Consider the following 15,956-nt stretch of genomic DNA (forward strand, 5'->3'; position numbering starts at 1 on the left):
TCTCTGGCTTCCCCAAACTCCCACTCGTGGAAAGAATTTTTCATGGTTTCAGTCTTTTGAATTCATGTTCCTGCCTTATTGCCCCGGTCTTATTTAATTTATTCTTTTCCATATCATTTGACTTTTCTGTAAGATCTCTCCTCATTTGCTGCTCTCCAGAACTGTAGAGACTCACTGGCTCTAACCTCTCTTGAAAGCACCCTCACTCCCAAGCATCTGTGCTTTAAATGTCTCCATTGTGACCAGAACTGAAGACAGAGACTGGCCCAGGAACAACCCAGCATCAGTGTCCTTGCCTTGGACTGTCACCATCTGCAGTTTAGCTTTCTTTGTGCCTTGCTCATTCCATCATAACCTGTCCTACGCTGCTTCACAGAAATGTAATCAGGCAAAGGAGGAGACATTGAGAGACAAGCATAGGGCTTGGTTAGCAGAGTTTATGAGGAGCTTTCTCAATAATGATAGTGAAACCACAGCAGGAGCCTCAGCATCACATCCTGGGAGTCGTGCTGGCCATCAATACTGCTATCGCTGTACACCATATAAACCAATACCATTGTGCGCACCAGTGGTTTAGGCCAGTGAACAAGGAAACAAAGAAATAGAACTGAGGTACAGTACTGAAATGTCTTGGGAGGAAATTACAAGCTTCACATCTTATTTTTTTTAAATACCATGTGAGGTGACAGAGCAATGGCTTTGATTGATTATCTTGTCAATGCACAATCGATTTTATTATCAAGTTGACGGTATGAACATGACAGTTTTTAAATTATTCTAACATCCAAGTTAAAAAGTCACCGTTGCACTTAAAAACAACACAACGTTGAAGCTGTTTTGTTACTTCAGAAACATGCCACATTAAAAATGTGCGAAGATTTAATATAGGAACAAAATATCACTACCTCCTGGATATTTGGATAACATCTGAAACAGAATGCTGCAGCTCTCCACTCTGAGCATTCGCTAGTACGTTTCTAGGTAATATATATCCTAGCAACCAACTACATTGGCAAAAATCAATCCTAGCAACTAGCTCTAGGTGACCAAGTTTATCCTAGCAACTATCTCCACACAATATTTATGCCAGATTGCATAGAATTAGTAATCAGTTTTAAAACTGAAGCATAAATCGGATGGGAATAGAAGTAGGCCATCTAGGCCCTTTAGGCTATACCGTAGTTTGATGAGATTATGGCTGATCTGTAGTTTATATCTACCTTCCTATCTTGGTTCTGTAATCATTAAACCCCTTGCCTCATAAAAATCTATCAGCCTTCAGATTGAAAACAGAACACAGAACAGTAAAGCACAGGAACAGGCCCTTCAGCTCACAATGTTGTGCCAAACCAATTAGTAACCAAATAGCCAACTAAACTACTACATAATGTACTTACCCTCCCATTTTCCTCACATTCATGTCCCTATCTAAATTTTCAGTTGTCCCCACAGCTTTTGAAGGGAAACAAGTCCCACATCTCCATGATACATTGGAGTAAAGAATTGCTTCATGGCATCATTCCCCATTCACAGAGCTTTAATCTTCAGATTATGTCCCCATTGGTTCTGTGCCAAGTACATACCAGCAAGTCAATCACTTTTGAAGATTACGTCATAGAGAAAATTGTCAAAACGGTACCATATAAAAACATTGCATTATTAACTGCATCACATTGCTTTTCAGAAAATGAATGCATTTAAATTATTATGCATTGTATAAATAACACTTTACAATGATCCTTTGTAATCTATAGTCCACCAAATTTAAGTGGTTGAAAACATTACAAAATTACACATTATTACAAAATAATACAACATGATGTCTTTAATTGTGTCCAGTTCTCCCCTTGCCGTGCCCCCAACCCAGTCAGCTGGTAGTCCATACTTTGCAAATGTGCAAACTCCGAACCCCAGGCCACAGCTGACATTTTGTGTTAAGGTAGTCCTGGATGGACCAGTTCACACTCACAATAAAGGAAATGACAGAAAGAATCAAGGGCATTTTAGCAGCTTGGTAGCAAATCGTTGTGGTGGGCCCAGGATCTCAGCAGGGTGAAGAGGACATCTGGTCATAATCCGGGCACTTGAGAAGTGCTGGGTAGCTGGCGTTCATCTGCAAGGAGGCTTCGCTGGAAATGTCAGAGGGGCTGCGTCCACGGGGCCAGCCATCTGGGTGAAGGAACTGGCCCGAGTAGTCCGAGCAGTTACTCAGCCTTGGTCTGTAGAAGCTTGGGTGAGGTCTGTAAATCTCTTCGGCAGTGTATCTCTTCATGAAAAGGTAGACTGACATTACTCCAGCACTCTGTAAAAATACCAATGCGTATTGTGAATGTCTACCTGCTCACAGACTGCACATTGAGAAATTGAACCCTTTCCCTCCCCACATCCACAATGTTTTATTGCTTCACTCTGCCCCATGGTCAACTCAGTCCCGTCTGACAAATAAATGAATTGGACCCTGTTTTTCTCCCCCAGGGACACGAGCTGGGAGTAGACAGTTGTGATGTGGCTGTTGCATAGCCATGTAAAAATTCCATTTTCTACAGAATCCATGTCTCCTTGACATGAGATTGTCAACATGGTGTTGAATTAGGGGCAGTCATGTAATATGCCCTCCGAGGAGGACCACAACCTTATCGTAGGGTTTGGAGGCTTGTGTGCCTCAATGAACCAGAGAGCTATGTTGGCCGGGGTCAGGGCCTTGTGCTTTGACTCTTGATAGGGTCACCCACGCCAAACAGGTCAAAGAGTAGAGGCCAGACTAAGGCCCGTCCTCCAGGCTCAGTGTTCATCTCAGGGCTAACAACCTTGATTGGTCAAAAAAAAAAAGAAGATGCTATGGAAACAGCAATGAAGAATTCTTCTATTTCTGTGTGCGACTGTATGGATGGACGAAGATGGAGAACTTCCATTGCTGCCCTAAAAGCCAGAGCAGTAACAAGCAGTAAAGAAGTATGTAATGTGCACTAGAATGGATTAGTAATTTTCTAAAGGGATATGGATGTTTATTTGGAAAAATATTGGCAAACTGTGGACGTAAAGCAGAGTGTGGGATCAATAGGCACAATGGACCAAATGCTGTGGAAATGGCCATCTGAACCTGGGGTCCTCCTTGACATTCTTTACACTGGTGTGAGATATGTACAATGTTCCAGCTTCAAGCTTTATCATGTAACCTCTGCCCAGCTTGGATTTGATCTGGCGCCTTGGGGCTATATAGAATTCCAACCTATTGCTCCAATCAACTTTCCAGTGGCTTTCTTTCATGAACTGCATTAAAATTCCAATGAAATGGAGTTCCTGTCCTTATTGGAGGATCAGAGGTGGACAGGGTCAGCAACTTCAAATTTCTTGGTGTCATTATTTCGGAGGACCCGGCCTGAGCCCAGCACATAAGAGCAATTACAGAGAAAGCACGGCAGTGCCTTTACTTCCTTAGGAGTTTGCAAAGATTCAGCATGAAATCTAAAACTTTGACAAACTTCTATAGATGTGTAGTGGAGAGTATATTGACTGGCTGCATCACAGACTGGTATGGAAACACCAATGCCCTTGAACTGAAAATCTTCCAAAAAGTAGTGATAACGATCATGGGTCAAGCCCTCCCTACCATTGAGCACATCTACCCGAAACACTGTCACAGCAGGAAAGCAGCGTCCATCATCAATGACCCCTGCCATCCCGGTCATGCTCTCTTCTCACTACTGCCATCAGGAAAAAGATACAGGAGCCTTAGGACTCACACCACCAGTTTCAGGAACAACTCCTTAATCACTAGGCTCTTGAACAAAAGGGGATAACTTCATTCAATTTCACTTGCCCTATCATTAAAATGTTTCCACACTTTCAAGGACTCTTCTTCTCATGTTCTCATTATTTATTGTTTCTGTATTTATTATTATTGTTTCTTTCTTTTTCTATTTGCACATTTTGTTATCTTTTACACACTGGTTGAATGCCCAAGTTGGTGAGATCTTCCACTGATTCTATTATGGTTATCATTCTATTATGGATTTACTGAGTATGCCTGCAAGAAAATAAATCTCAGGGTTGTATATGGTGACATATATGTACTTTGATAACAAATTTACTTTAAACCTCAAACTTTGATCACCTTCTACTAAAAATCAAGTATGACAAATACTTCCTCTTTGTCAATGACTATTGCACTATTTCAAAATATTTAATTAATTTAAGGTTAGCCAGACAAAGCAATCTAGATTTGCAGTCCGGTGAATTACAAGCAGTCTTCTTCACCATACCTTGCCCAAAAAGTGCACCTAGGATTCACCACATAATTGAAGGATGAAGGTAGAAATGTGAAATGTTAGATGAGGGAAGGGATGAATATTTGTGGGTTCTGATGAAAGATCCCAGACCGGAAACAGTAACTGTTTCAGGTTCAGATTTATTTATTCCCATTCCTGTTCCGACATGTCGGTTCATGGCCTCCTCTTGTGCCACAATGAGGCCACCCTCAGGATGCAGGAGCAACACCTTATATTTTGTTTGGGTAGCCTCCAGCCTGATGACATGAATATTGATTTCTTCTTCCAGTTTAAAAAAATTCCCTCTCCCTCCCCTCTTCTATTCACAAGTCTGGCCCCTTACCTGCTCTCACCTGCCTGTCATCTCCCCTTGGGCCTCTTCCTTCTTCCCATTCTCCTATGGTCCACTCTACTCTCCTATCAGATTCCTTTCTCTCCAGCCCTTTACCTTTATCACCCATCTGGCTTCACCGATCACCTTCTAGCTATCCCTCTCCCCCTCACCCCATCTTTGTATTCTGTTGGCTTTCCCCTTCCTTTCCAGTCCCACCCGATGAAGGGCCTCAGCCTGAAATGTCGACTGTTTATTCATTTCCATAGATGCTGCAAGACCTGCTGACTTTCTCCAGCATTTTGTGTGAGTTGCTCTGGATTGCCAGAATCTCTTCTGTTTTTAATTGACTCTGTCCAGTTGGGTCACACTGATCCTCCGTAACCTGAAGCAATGCTTCGTTGATCTTGCTTTAGACCTAATGATCTGAGCCAGATACAGAGCAGACTTTGGCAGAAGGACTAGAATTACCTCAGTCAGCAGGAATGATATCGCTGAGAAGGCAAAGGACCATCCGTACTTGTAGTGGAAATAGGTTTCTGAGTCCGGAGTTCGGTTCAGCATCTCATCATTGATGTTGGATATGTACAGAACGAGTCCAACAACCAGCGACAAACCTGTAATTTAGTAAAACACAGGTGTTACACAAACATTGCCAAAGCATAATTAAGATCATTATTCTAACATGTAATGCAGGTTAAAGCGCATCAAAATATGCATTAGTGGTTGTTTCTGGGTTATTATCTGGGGGCCTGGAGTATTGATCCTAAATCCTGTCATGACAGGCAGGGAACTTCAATACAAATAATTAAACACATTCAAAATAAATAATGGTGACTATTCTGTTGGACTACAGTAAAAATCATGCCTGCTTCACTAATGCAGGCAGTGGCAATTTGCTGTTTTACCCTGTTGGTTACACTGATGTGATTAATTAATTACTTTCTTGGTTCAAGGGGGTGAACTCTAAATGGCAGTCTTGCCAAGAAAAACAAACAACAAAGTGGAGTGTTTTCACTTTTTTTCCCAGGGCGGAAAAGAGGGCACAATTGTAAGGTGATTGGAGGAAAGGATAGAGGGGTATTTTTTTTAAACACAGGTCATTGTGAGTGCTGACAGGGGTGTTGGAACAGGCAGATACATTAGGGATATTTAAGAAAAATGGATAGCTAAGGGTCAGATTAATCCTGGAGTAGGTTAAAAGGTCAGCAACCCTTGGGCTGAAGGGCCTGTTCATTGCTGTACTGTTCTAAAGCTTCTAAAAACTCCTAAAACGTAAAGGAGGCACCAGGAAGTATAACTGTACAGTGGCATGGCATGTTTGTATAGACTCCTGGGCAGAGTGGCACATACAAGAGAGGGCTATATAGATATGTGGCATTCAAGCAGTTTGCTGGAAAATGAGAGTGAAATTTTCTATTTGTTTGGCTCCAACCAGATAAATCACTTTCAAGGCTACAACCACTATTACGTTCCGGGTTGCAGGTTGCTGCTGTTCCAGAGGGTGTGTGAAAAGCAATAAAGAACTCAGAATCACTGCTACATCCATTCTCCTACCTGCTTCCTCTTTTCCAGGGACCTAGTATGACTCAGCTTCCAAAAGTGACCAAGCAAAACTAGGGGAACAGTGACTAAAAATGAGATGCAGTTCTTCAGATTTATTGTTTTTTTTTTGTTTTTGACCATTACCTGAAAGGATAAAGAAGATTCCTGATACAAATGCCAAGATAGTCCTGTGAGGTCTGATATGTCCAATGTTATTCATCACAAAGCCAATGAACATGAAAAACAGGCTGACCAGTGGGAAAGGGGTGGATGACCGAATCATTTCTGTGGAAAGAGAAAGATCTGAGGTGTCAATAAGCACTAGAGTGAAAGAAATCCATCCCTACCACATATTCCATAATCTAATCTTTCCTTCCAGCTTTCATCCATATAAAATGGCTGCCTTCTTGTCTACTATCAATTATTAGACTTCAAAGCAGTTGTTATGAAGCTTTGAAACATTTCAGAGAGGGGTATTAAATCTTCTTCTACCATCTGAAGTACCAGAGGCAAATAGCATAGATGCATTAAGACAGGGGCTGGTTCCCAACCTTTTTGATGCCATGGACCCCTATTGAGGAACCCCTTTATTAAGTGTGCCTTGGTTAAACACACGTGAGGAAAGAGGAAGCAGAATACACCAGAAGTGACTTGACAGAGGTGTACAAGATGACAAGAGGCATCGATCAAATAGACAGCCAGAGCCTTTTTCCCAGGACAGAAACGACTGAATCAAGAGGACATATACTGTAACTTTAAGGTGATTGGCGGAATGTATGGCGGCAGTGTCAGTACCTCCAGTTGAACTTTGTCTTTTTGTGTGTTTTCCCCCTAGCCATCAGTCTGTGGTTTTGTATTGCCATGTGCTCTTGTTTGTTTTCATTCCCCAAGTGCTCCTGTCCCTGCTCTACTCAGGCCCCTGTATTACTGAGTACTCCCCCACTCACCTGTTTCTCATTATTACCTGTTCTTCTGCCACTGCTGTCTGATTGTCCTCCACCTATCATCTGCCTCTCTGTTTATTGCTCAGTGTATTTCAGTCCTGTGTTTTCACCTATTTGTTGCCAGATTGTGCCAGTGAATTTTCCTGAGCCTTTCCAGCATTCGTATCTGTACTTTGTTTGTCTGAACATCAACTCTGCCTATTTCCCAATTCTGGTTTTTGGATTCCTCTGGATGTTTTGATCTCAACCTGAACTTTGACACCAACTTTGTTTGCATCTCAGGATTTGCTACTCAATTAATATCACTGTGTGCACAGTACTGGGTCTGCGATTGGATCCCTGCTCCAGCATCCTGACAGGCAGGGAAAATGTCACAGGTAACTGTTCTGCACGAACAGTGATAGGTATGTGGAATGCACTGCCAGGGCTAGTGATAGAGGCAGCTACAATTAGGGACATTTAAGAAACTTTTAGATAGGCACATGGATGAAAGAAACATGGAGGGTTATGTAGGAGGGAAGGGTTAGACTGATTTATTATATTTAGCCATACAGCGCAGAGTAGGCTCTTCTTGGCTGCGACATCCCAGCATCCCCGATTAACCCTGACCTAATCATGGGACAATTTACAATGTCCAATTAACCTACCCTGTACGCCTTTGGACTGTGGGAGGAAACTGGCGGTGCCAGAGAAAATCCACGCATCCGCCGGGAGGTGAACTCCGGAACACCCGAGCTGTAACTGCATCGCGCTAACTGGTACCCTACCCTCTTAAAAAGTCAGCACCACATTACGGGCTGACGGGGTTGTTGTAACTTTGTTCGATGTTCAGAGGGGTCATAGGACCATAAGATCAAAAGAAAAGGAGTGTAATTGGGCCATCTGGCCCATTGAGCCTGCTCCACCATTTTATCATGGCTCGTTTATCATCCCTATCAACCCCATTCTCCTGCCCCCTCCCTGAAACTTTTGGTGCCCTTAATAAGACCATCAGAGAGGGGTAGGGGAGGTCTGCACGGTATGAACACCTTCATGCATGACCTGCTGGGACAAAGGCTGCAGATATTTTTTAAAAATTCACTCCAGTTGGAGGCAGAATGGATACTAACTGAGAATACTGATGGTAGATTCTGAGGTCAGCTCCACGTTCATCGGCATCACATACTCGATGGTAAAGCAGTGACCACGCTCCTTTCCTGAAGATACAGACAAAAGGCTGTTAAAAAGCTCTAATTGATTATAAAGTACGCATCAGCAGGAGGAAAGCCTGCATCAAAGACAATTAGGAAACCTTTCAAACAGAAGTCCCAAAAGCACTGTCACCTTAGACAGTGGGTTATGTCAGAGTATCACTAACAGCCCAATAGCTTAGTGTCACTGCAGAGTAAACAATGTAAGGATAAGTGTATTGGTTGGGTGGAGCTGTACCTCTATCAAAGGAGATGTAAGGCACTCCTTCCTTCCAGTAGCCTGCAGGTCACCTTTGGGCAAGGTGTAGCATCTGCTTAGCACCCACCCCCCCAAAAATCAGGGCCACGTGAAGCTATGGGAGCAGGTAATGGACAGTCGTATGAATAACTGGTACAAATCACAAATTACACAACCACTGATGCCAGGCAATGGCAAACCACTTTTGTAGAAAAATTTGCCAAAAACAATCATGCCATGTCATATGACACGGCACATAGCAAACAAACAAATTGTATTTGCTAGTGAACAAACAAATTGTATTTGCTGCAATAATTTCTGCAGTAAAACATATACTGAGCTAATGCTTTTAATTCCAGTAATGGATCACCAGAATCCAAACAGCTGCCTAGTGAGATCTGAAGGATGTGGAGACAGAGGGGAGGAGAGAAGTAGAGCTGTTGTCAGATATCAGCAATGATATTACTAAATGGAAGCAGAGGCTTGAATACTCAATGTCCCAATTTTTACACCTTTTTATTGTGAGGAGATCATCGTCCAGTCTTGGAATGATGACCTCTCACTTCAGCTATTTTGGATTGCATAGGTGCTGAGGGTAATCAGTATTTCAGCAGTACAAACTATCTACCAATCTGCACCGAATGAGGTCACATTTTTAAATGCTGAGGCAGCCCTTTTACGAGTGTCTCCAGGCACTGGCCCTCTTAAATATGTAATTTATGGATCAACTATGCTCAAGGAGGTGCAATGGACAATTACACACAAGCTCGCTGGGTGTGCACTACGGTCAGCATGGTCTTTTTGGGCCGAAGGATCTCCATCCATAATGTGTTGCTCTATGACCATAAACTCTATATCCACCAGGAGAATTGGGACCCATTTTCCTTATGACCCTTCACAGTTGGCTCTGATTGATTACTCTTCAGAAGTATTTTGTTGACTGCATGATAATATAGCGTGAATGGTACTAAATAAGTACAATTCTTTTTCTTCTTTATTTCTCCTCTCCCATGACATACTTCATCAATGTTGATGAGGCAAACAACCTGGCATTTTAGTCTTTGCACAAGTCTGTTGCCTGCAGAGAGGCACCAGGACTGACTTCAATCAGTACTCATGCCTCTTAACTCACACAAGAACTGGTTATGTAGCCTAGACCATTCTCTCAGCATTTTTGTAAATAGACATGAAATGAAAACACAAAATGTCAGAAATTCACAGGATATTCAACATCTGAAAAGCCACAAATAAACCAGTTCTGAGTAGAACAACTCCCATGTCTTTTTCCCCTTTGTTTAGCAATTTTAGTTCTTAAACAACAAAATCAAAACTGGGACAATAATGTACCTGCCAGAAAACAGACTCTCCACAGGCCAGAGTGCAGAGACATCTTGACTTCTGCTGTCATGTTTTGGGGTGAAATGACTCCTTCCTCGAGGTATAACCAGTAGTCTGTGCTAACGGCAACCCCAAGAAGGCCCAGGCCACACACGGCGAACACACTGCTCAGAAGTGTCAGTGCTTTCCTGCCACACGATGTCTTTCCGCACAACATCTGAAACCAATGTAGAAACTGAATAGGACAGAGCATACAAATCAAACAAGTAAAATCATTTAGACTGTAAGACCATACAACATAGAAGCAGAATTGGGCCATTCGGCCCATCGAGTTTGCTCCACCATTCCATTATGGCTGATTTACTATCCCTTTCAACCTCATTCTCCTGCCTTCTCCTTTGGCACCTTTCCCTTACTAATTAAGAACTTTTTAGCTTTAAATATAGAACTTATAATTATAGAAATTACAGAACTTTATAATTTAAGAACTTTAAGTATACCCAAGCCGTATGTGGCACTGAATCCCACAGATTCACCACCATCTGGCTAAAGAAATTCCTCCTCATTTCTGTTCTGAAGGACATCCTTCTGAGGCTGTGCCCTGTGGCCTTAGTCTTCTCGACTATAGAAAACATCCTCTCCATATCCAATCTAACTAGGCCTTTCAATACTCAGTAGGTTTCATAAGATTCCACACCCTCCACCCTTCCCCTGCAGAACTCCAGCAAGTACAGGCACTCCTCATACGTTAACCCTTTCATTCACAGGATCATTCTCACAAACCTCCTCTGGACCCCGTCCGTTACCAGCACATCCTTTCACAGGTTCTCATCTAGAGACTCACATGCGAGGAGCGGCCAGTGTGTGAGTGGCTCAGGGTAGGAGTGGAGTTTTGAGGCTTTGGCTTGAGGGGCTGAGAACGAGCCTGCTCCTAGTGAGGAAAGGCCGGGTAGGTTCCTTTAATTTAATTTAATTAACTTCGAAGTAGGTAATGGAGGCAGCAGTTAAGGCAGTCGAGTGCTCTGTATGCAGTATGTGGGAAGTCAGGGACAGCACAATTGTCCCTGATGACTACACCTGTAAAAGGTGCATCCAGCTGCAGCTCCTGACAAACTGAGTTAGGGAACTGGAGTTAGATGAACTTCGGATCGTTCGTGAGGCAAAGGCAGAGGCAGAAATAGACAGGAGTTTCAGGGAGATAGTCACCCCTAGAAGTCAGGAGGCAGAAAGCTGGGTGACTATCAGGAGAGGGAAGGGGAGTAGACAGAATGAGCAGAGCTCCCCTGTGGCCGTTCCCATCAATAATAGGTATACCGTTTTGGATAATATTGGTGGGGACGACCTGCCAGGGACAAGTTGTGGTGGTCACGTCTCTGGCACCAAGACTGGGCCCTCATCTCAGAAAGGATGGAGGGAAAAGAGGAGAGCAGTAGTGATAGGGGATTCGATAGTTAGGGGGACAGATAAGAGGTTCTGTGGGAGAGATCGAGAATCCCGGATGGTCTGTTGTCTCCCTGTTGCCAGGATCCGCGATATCTCGGATCGAGTTCTCGGTATTCTCAGGAGGGAGGGTGAGCAGCCAGATGTCGTGATCCATGTAGGGACCAATGACATGGATAGAAGGGAGGAGGAGGTCCTGCAAAGAGAGTATAGGGAGTTAGGTGCAAAATTGAAGGACAGGACCTCCAGGGTTGCAATCTCAGGATTGCTACCCGTGCCACGTGCTAGTGAGGCTAGAAATAGGAAGATAATGCAGCTAAATACGTGGCTAAGGAGATGGTGCAGGAGGGAGAGCTTCATGCTTCTAGACAATTGGGCTTTGTTCCAGGGAAGGTGGGACCTGTTCCGACGAGATGGTTTGCACCTGAACTGGAGGGGGACTAACACCCTTGCAGGTAGGTTTGCTAGTTCTGCTCAGAGAGGTTTAAACTAGATTGCAGGAGGAGGGGAACCAGAGTGTTAGAGCAGATAGTGAGGTGGAGGAGGATAAAGGTCATGCAAAGACTGTATGTATAGACAGTAATCAAAGGTTTGTACATGATAGAAATGTTCTCAGGTGCATCTATTTCAATGCAAGGAGTATTGTAGGTAAGGCAGATGAGTTTAGGGCATGGACTGACATGTGGGATTACGACATTATTACTATTAGTGAGACTTGGTTGCAGGAGGGGCAGGACTGGCAGCTTACTGTTCCGGGGTTCCGTTGTTTCAGATGTGACAGAGGGGAAGGGATGAAAGGGGGAGGAGTGGCATTAATAGTCTGGGAAAATATCACAGCTATGCAAAGACGGGACAGCCCGGAGGGCTTGTCTACGGAGGCCATGTGGGTGGAGCTGAGGAACGGGAAAGGTGTGACCACACTAATAGGGTTGTATTATAGACTGCCCAATAGTCAGAGAGAATTGGAGGAGCAAATCTATAGAGAGATAGCAGACCGATGTAAGAAACAGAAAGTTGTAATAGTAGGAGATTTTAACTTTCCACATATTGACTGGGACTCCCACATTGTGAAAGGGTTAGATGGCGTGGAGTTTGTCAAATGTGTTCAGCAAAGTTCTCTAAATCAATATATAGAGGTACCAATGAGAGAGGATGCAATACTTGATCTCCTATCAGGGAACCAGACAGGTCAGGTGACAGAAGTATGTGTAGGCGAACATTTTGGGTCCAGTGACCATAATGTCATTAGTTTCAAGTTAATTATGGATAAGGATAGGTCTGGTCCTCGAGTTAATGTTCTAAATTGGAGAAGGGCCAATTTTGAGGAAATGAGAAAGGATCTAGGAAGAGTGGATTGGGATAAGTTGTTTTCTGGCAAGGATGTATTCAGTATGTGGAAAGTATTCAAAGGCGAAATTTTGAGAGTGCAGAGTTTGCATGTTCCTGCCAGTACTAAAGGCAAAATTAACAGGCATAGGGAACCTTGGTTTGCAAGGGATATTGGCGATCTGGTTAAGAAAAAGAGAGAGGTGTATAGCAGGTATAGACAACAAGGAACAAATGAGGTACTTGAAGAGTATAGAAAATGTAAGAAAATACTAAAGAAGGAAATCAAGAAGGCAAAAAGAAGACATGAGGTTGCTTTGGCAGATAATGTGAAGGTAAACCCAAAGGGTTTCTACAAGTATATTAAGAGTAAAAGGATAGTAAGGGACAAAATTGGTCCCCTAGAAGATCAAAGTGGTCGTCTATGTGTGGAGCCTCACGAGATGGGGGAGATCTTAAACAATTTTTTTGTATCAGTATTTACTCAGGAAACTGGCATAGCATATATGGAATGCAAACACGAGGAAATCTGCAGATGCTGGAATTTCAAGCAACACACATAAAAATTGCTGGTGAACGCAGCAGGCCAGGCAGCATCTATAGGAAGAGGTACAGTCGACGTTTCGGGCCGAGACCCTTCGTCAGGACTAACTGAAAGAAGAGATAGTAAGAGATTAGAGTAAGAGAAGAGAGTAAGAGACTTCTTACTATCTCTTCTTTCAGTTAGTCTTGACGAAGGGACTCGGCCCGAAATGTTGACTGCACCTCTTCCTATAGATGCTGCCTGGCCTGCTGCATTCACCAGCAACTTTTAGGCGTGTAGCGTATATGGAAGGAAGGGAAACAAGCAGCAGTGTCATGAAACATACAGAGATTAAAGAGGAGGAGATGCTTGCTGCCTTACAGCGAATAAAGGTAGATAAATCTCCCGGGCCTGACATGTTATTTCCTCAGACCTTGAGAGAGGCTAGTGTAGAAATTGCAGGGGCCCTGGCAGAAATATTTAAAATGTCCTTAGCCACGGGTATGGTGCCGGAGGATTGGAGGGTAGCTCATGTTGTTCCGTTGTTTAAAAAAGGCTCCAAAAGTAAACCAGGTAATTACAGGCCTGGGAGCCTGACATCAGTAGTAGGTAAATTATTGGAAGGTGTTCTGAGAGATCGGATATACAAATATTTGGACAGCCAAGGGCTGATTAAGGATAGTCAGCATGGCTTTGTGCATGGTAGATCGTGTTTAACGAATCTTGTAGAGTTTTTTGAGGAGGTTACCAAGAAAGCAGATGAAGGAAAGGCTGTGGATGTTGTCTACATGGACTTTAGTAAGGCCTTTGACAAGGTCCCACATGGGAGGTTAGTTCAGAAGGTTCAGACACTAGGTATCCATGGAGAGGTTGTAAACTGGATTCGAAATTGGCTGTGTGGGAGAAGACAGAGAGTGGTAGTGGATGATTGCTTATCAGACTGGAGGCCTGTGACTAGTGGTGTGCCTCAAGGATCTGTGCTGGGCCCATTGTTTGTTGTCTATATCAATGATCTAGATAATAATGTGGTAAATTGGATCAGCAAGTTTGCTGATGACACTAAGATTGGAGGCATTGTGGTCAGTGAGGAAGGCTTTCAAATCTTGCAGAGAGATCTGGACCAACTGGAAAAATAGGCCAGAAAATGGCAGATGGAATTTAATGCAGACAAGTGTGAGGTGTTGCATTTTGGAAGGACAAATCAAGGTAGGACATACACAGTAAATGGTAGGGCACTGAGGAGTGCAGAGGAACAAAGAGATCTGGGAGTTCAGATACATAATTCCCTGAAAATGGCATCGCGGGTAGACAGGGCTGTAAAGAAGGCCTTTGGCATCCTGGCATTCATAAATCAAAGTATTGAGTATGGGAGTTGGGATGTTATGGGGAGGTTGTATGAGACATTGGTGAGGCCAAATTTGGAGTATTGTGTATAGTTCTGGTCACTTAACTATAGGAAGGATATCAGTAAGATTGAAAGAGTGCAGAGAAGATTTACTAGGATGTTACCAGGTCTTCAGGAGCTGAGTTACAGGGAAAGCGTTAACAGGTCAGGACTTTATTCCTTGGAGCGTAGCAGAATGAGGGGAGATTTGATAGAGGTTTACAAAATTATGAGGGGTACAGACAGAGTAAATGTGAATACGCTCTTTCCACTTAGATTAGGAGAGATAAATACAAGAGGACATGGCTTTAGGATGAAGGGAAAAGGTTTACGGGGAACATTAGGTGGAACTTCTTCACTCAAGAGGGTGGTGGGAGTGTGGAACGAGCTGCCATCTGACGTGGTAAATGCGGGCTCACTCTTAAGTTTTAAGAATAAATTGGATAGGTACATGAATGGGAGAGGTCTGGAAGGTTATGGACTGGATGCAGATCAATGGGACTAGCGGAATAATGTTTTGGCACAGACTAGAGAGGCCGAATGGCCTGTTTTCTGTGCTGTAGTGTCCTATGGTTCTATGCAGAGTTGGCACCTCCAACTTTCCCACCCTATCAGAAAACTTTTCCCAAATCTCATAGGAGTTTTATACATCATAAGTCAGCATCACTTTCTGATGTCTGTATGAATTATTCCCCATGTTTAGATAGTAACAGGATTTAATCTTGAACTTGTTAAAGACTGCTCTGTTGGGTACATCATACCTGGGAGGCTGAAATGAAAATGTGAAAAGGCAGTTAGCACAGAGCATTCCTGTGGCCATTCCTCTCAATAATAAATTTACTGCTTTGGGTACTTTTGTGGGGGATGACCTCCCAGGGAAATTCAAGGAGACCGGGTTACTGGCATTGAGTATATGTCCGTGGTGCAGAAGGGAAAGAGGGAGAAGAGAGGAGTGGTAATGATAGGGGATTCGATAGTGAGGGGAAAAGACAGGAGATTCTATGGACATGAACAACTGGTATGCTGCCTCTCAGGTGCCAGGATCAGGGATGTCTCAGATCACATCCACAGTATTTTGGAGAGGGAGAGGGAAGCAGTCAGATGTCTTGGTACCTATTGGTACCAATGATATCAGAAGGAAAAGCAAAGAGGTCATGAAAAGAGAATTTAGAGAGCTAGGTAGAAAGCTGAGAAGCAGGACCATCCAGGGAGTAATTTCTGGATTGCTGTTTGTGCCACATGCCAGTGAGGGTAGAAACAGGATGATCTGGCAAATTAATGCATGGCTCAGAAGCTGGAGTAGGGGGCAGGGGTTCAGGTTCTTGGATTATTGGGATCTTTTCCGGGGGAGGTATGACCTGTTCAATACTGATGGCTTGCACTTGAATCCGAGGGGTCCAATATTCTCGCGGGCAGGTTTGTTAGAGCT

At 43.4% G+C, this 15,956-nt stretch overlaps 1 protein-coding gene across 3 annotated transcripts in view; it reads right to left on the reverse strand.

The window, feature by feature from the left end:
• Window positions 1–717: 717 nt before the first annotated feature.
• Window positions 718–15,956, reverse strand: part of LOC140187080 (voltage-dependent calcium channel gamma-5 subunit) — a 43,810-nt gene continuing 28,571 nt past the window's right edge. The window contains exons 2-6 of one of the 3 annotated variants that reach the window (XM_072242013.1): window positions 9,864–10,071; window positions 8,198–8,284; window positions 6,289–6,429; window positions 5,071–5,216; window positions 718–2,302 (exon numbers count right to left, since the gene is read on the reverse strand). In XM_072242013.1, the coding sequence (XP_072098114.1) occupies window positions 2,045–2,302; window positions 5,071–5,216; window positions 6,289–6,429; window positions 8,198–8,284; window positions 9,864–10,071 (840 nt within the window). In that variant the 3' untranslated portion in view covers window positions 718–2,044. The remainder of the gene's footprint in view (window positions 2,303–5,070; window positions 5,217–6,288; window positions 6,430–8,197; window positions 8,285–9,863; window positions 10,072–15,956) is intronic. The other 2 variants (XM_072242014.1, XM_072242015.1) reach the window with 2 other exon arrangements.

Source organism: Mobula birostris, chromosome 24, assembly GCF_030028105.1.
Source record: "Mobula birostris isolate sMobBir1 chromosome 24, sMobBir1.hap1, whole genome shotgun sequence".
In the NCBI taxonomy this organism is placed as follows: domain Eukaryota; kingdom Metazoa; phylum Chordata; class Chondrichthyes; order Myliobatiformes; family Myliobatidae; genus Mobula; species Mobula birostris.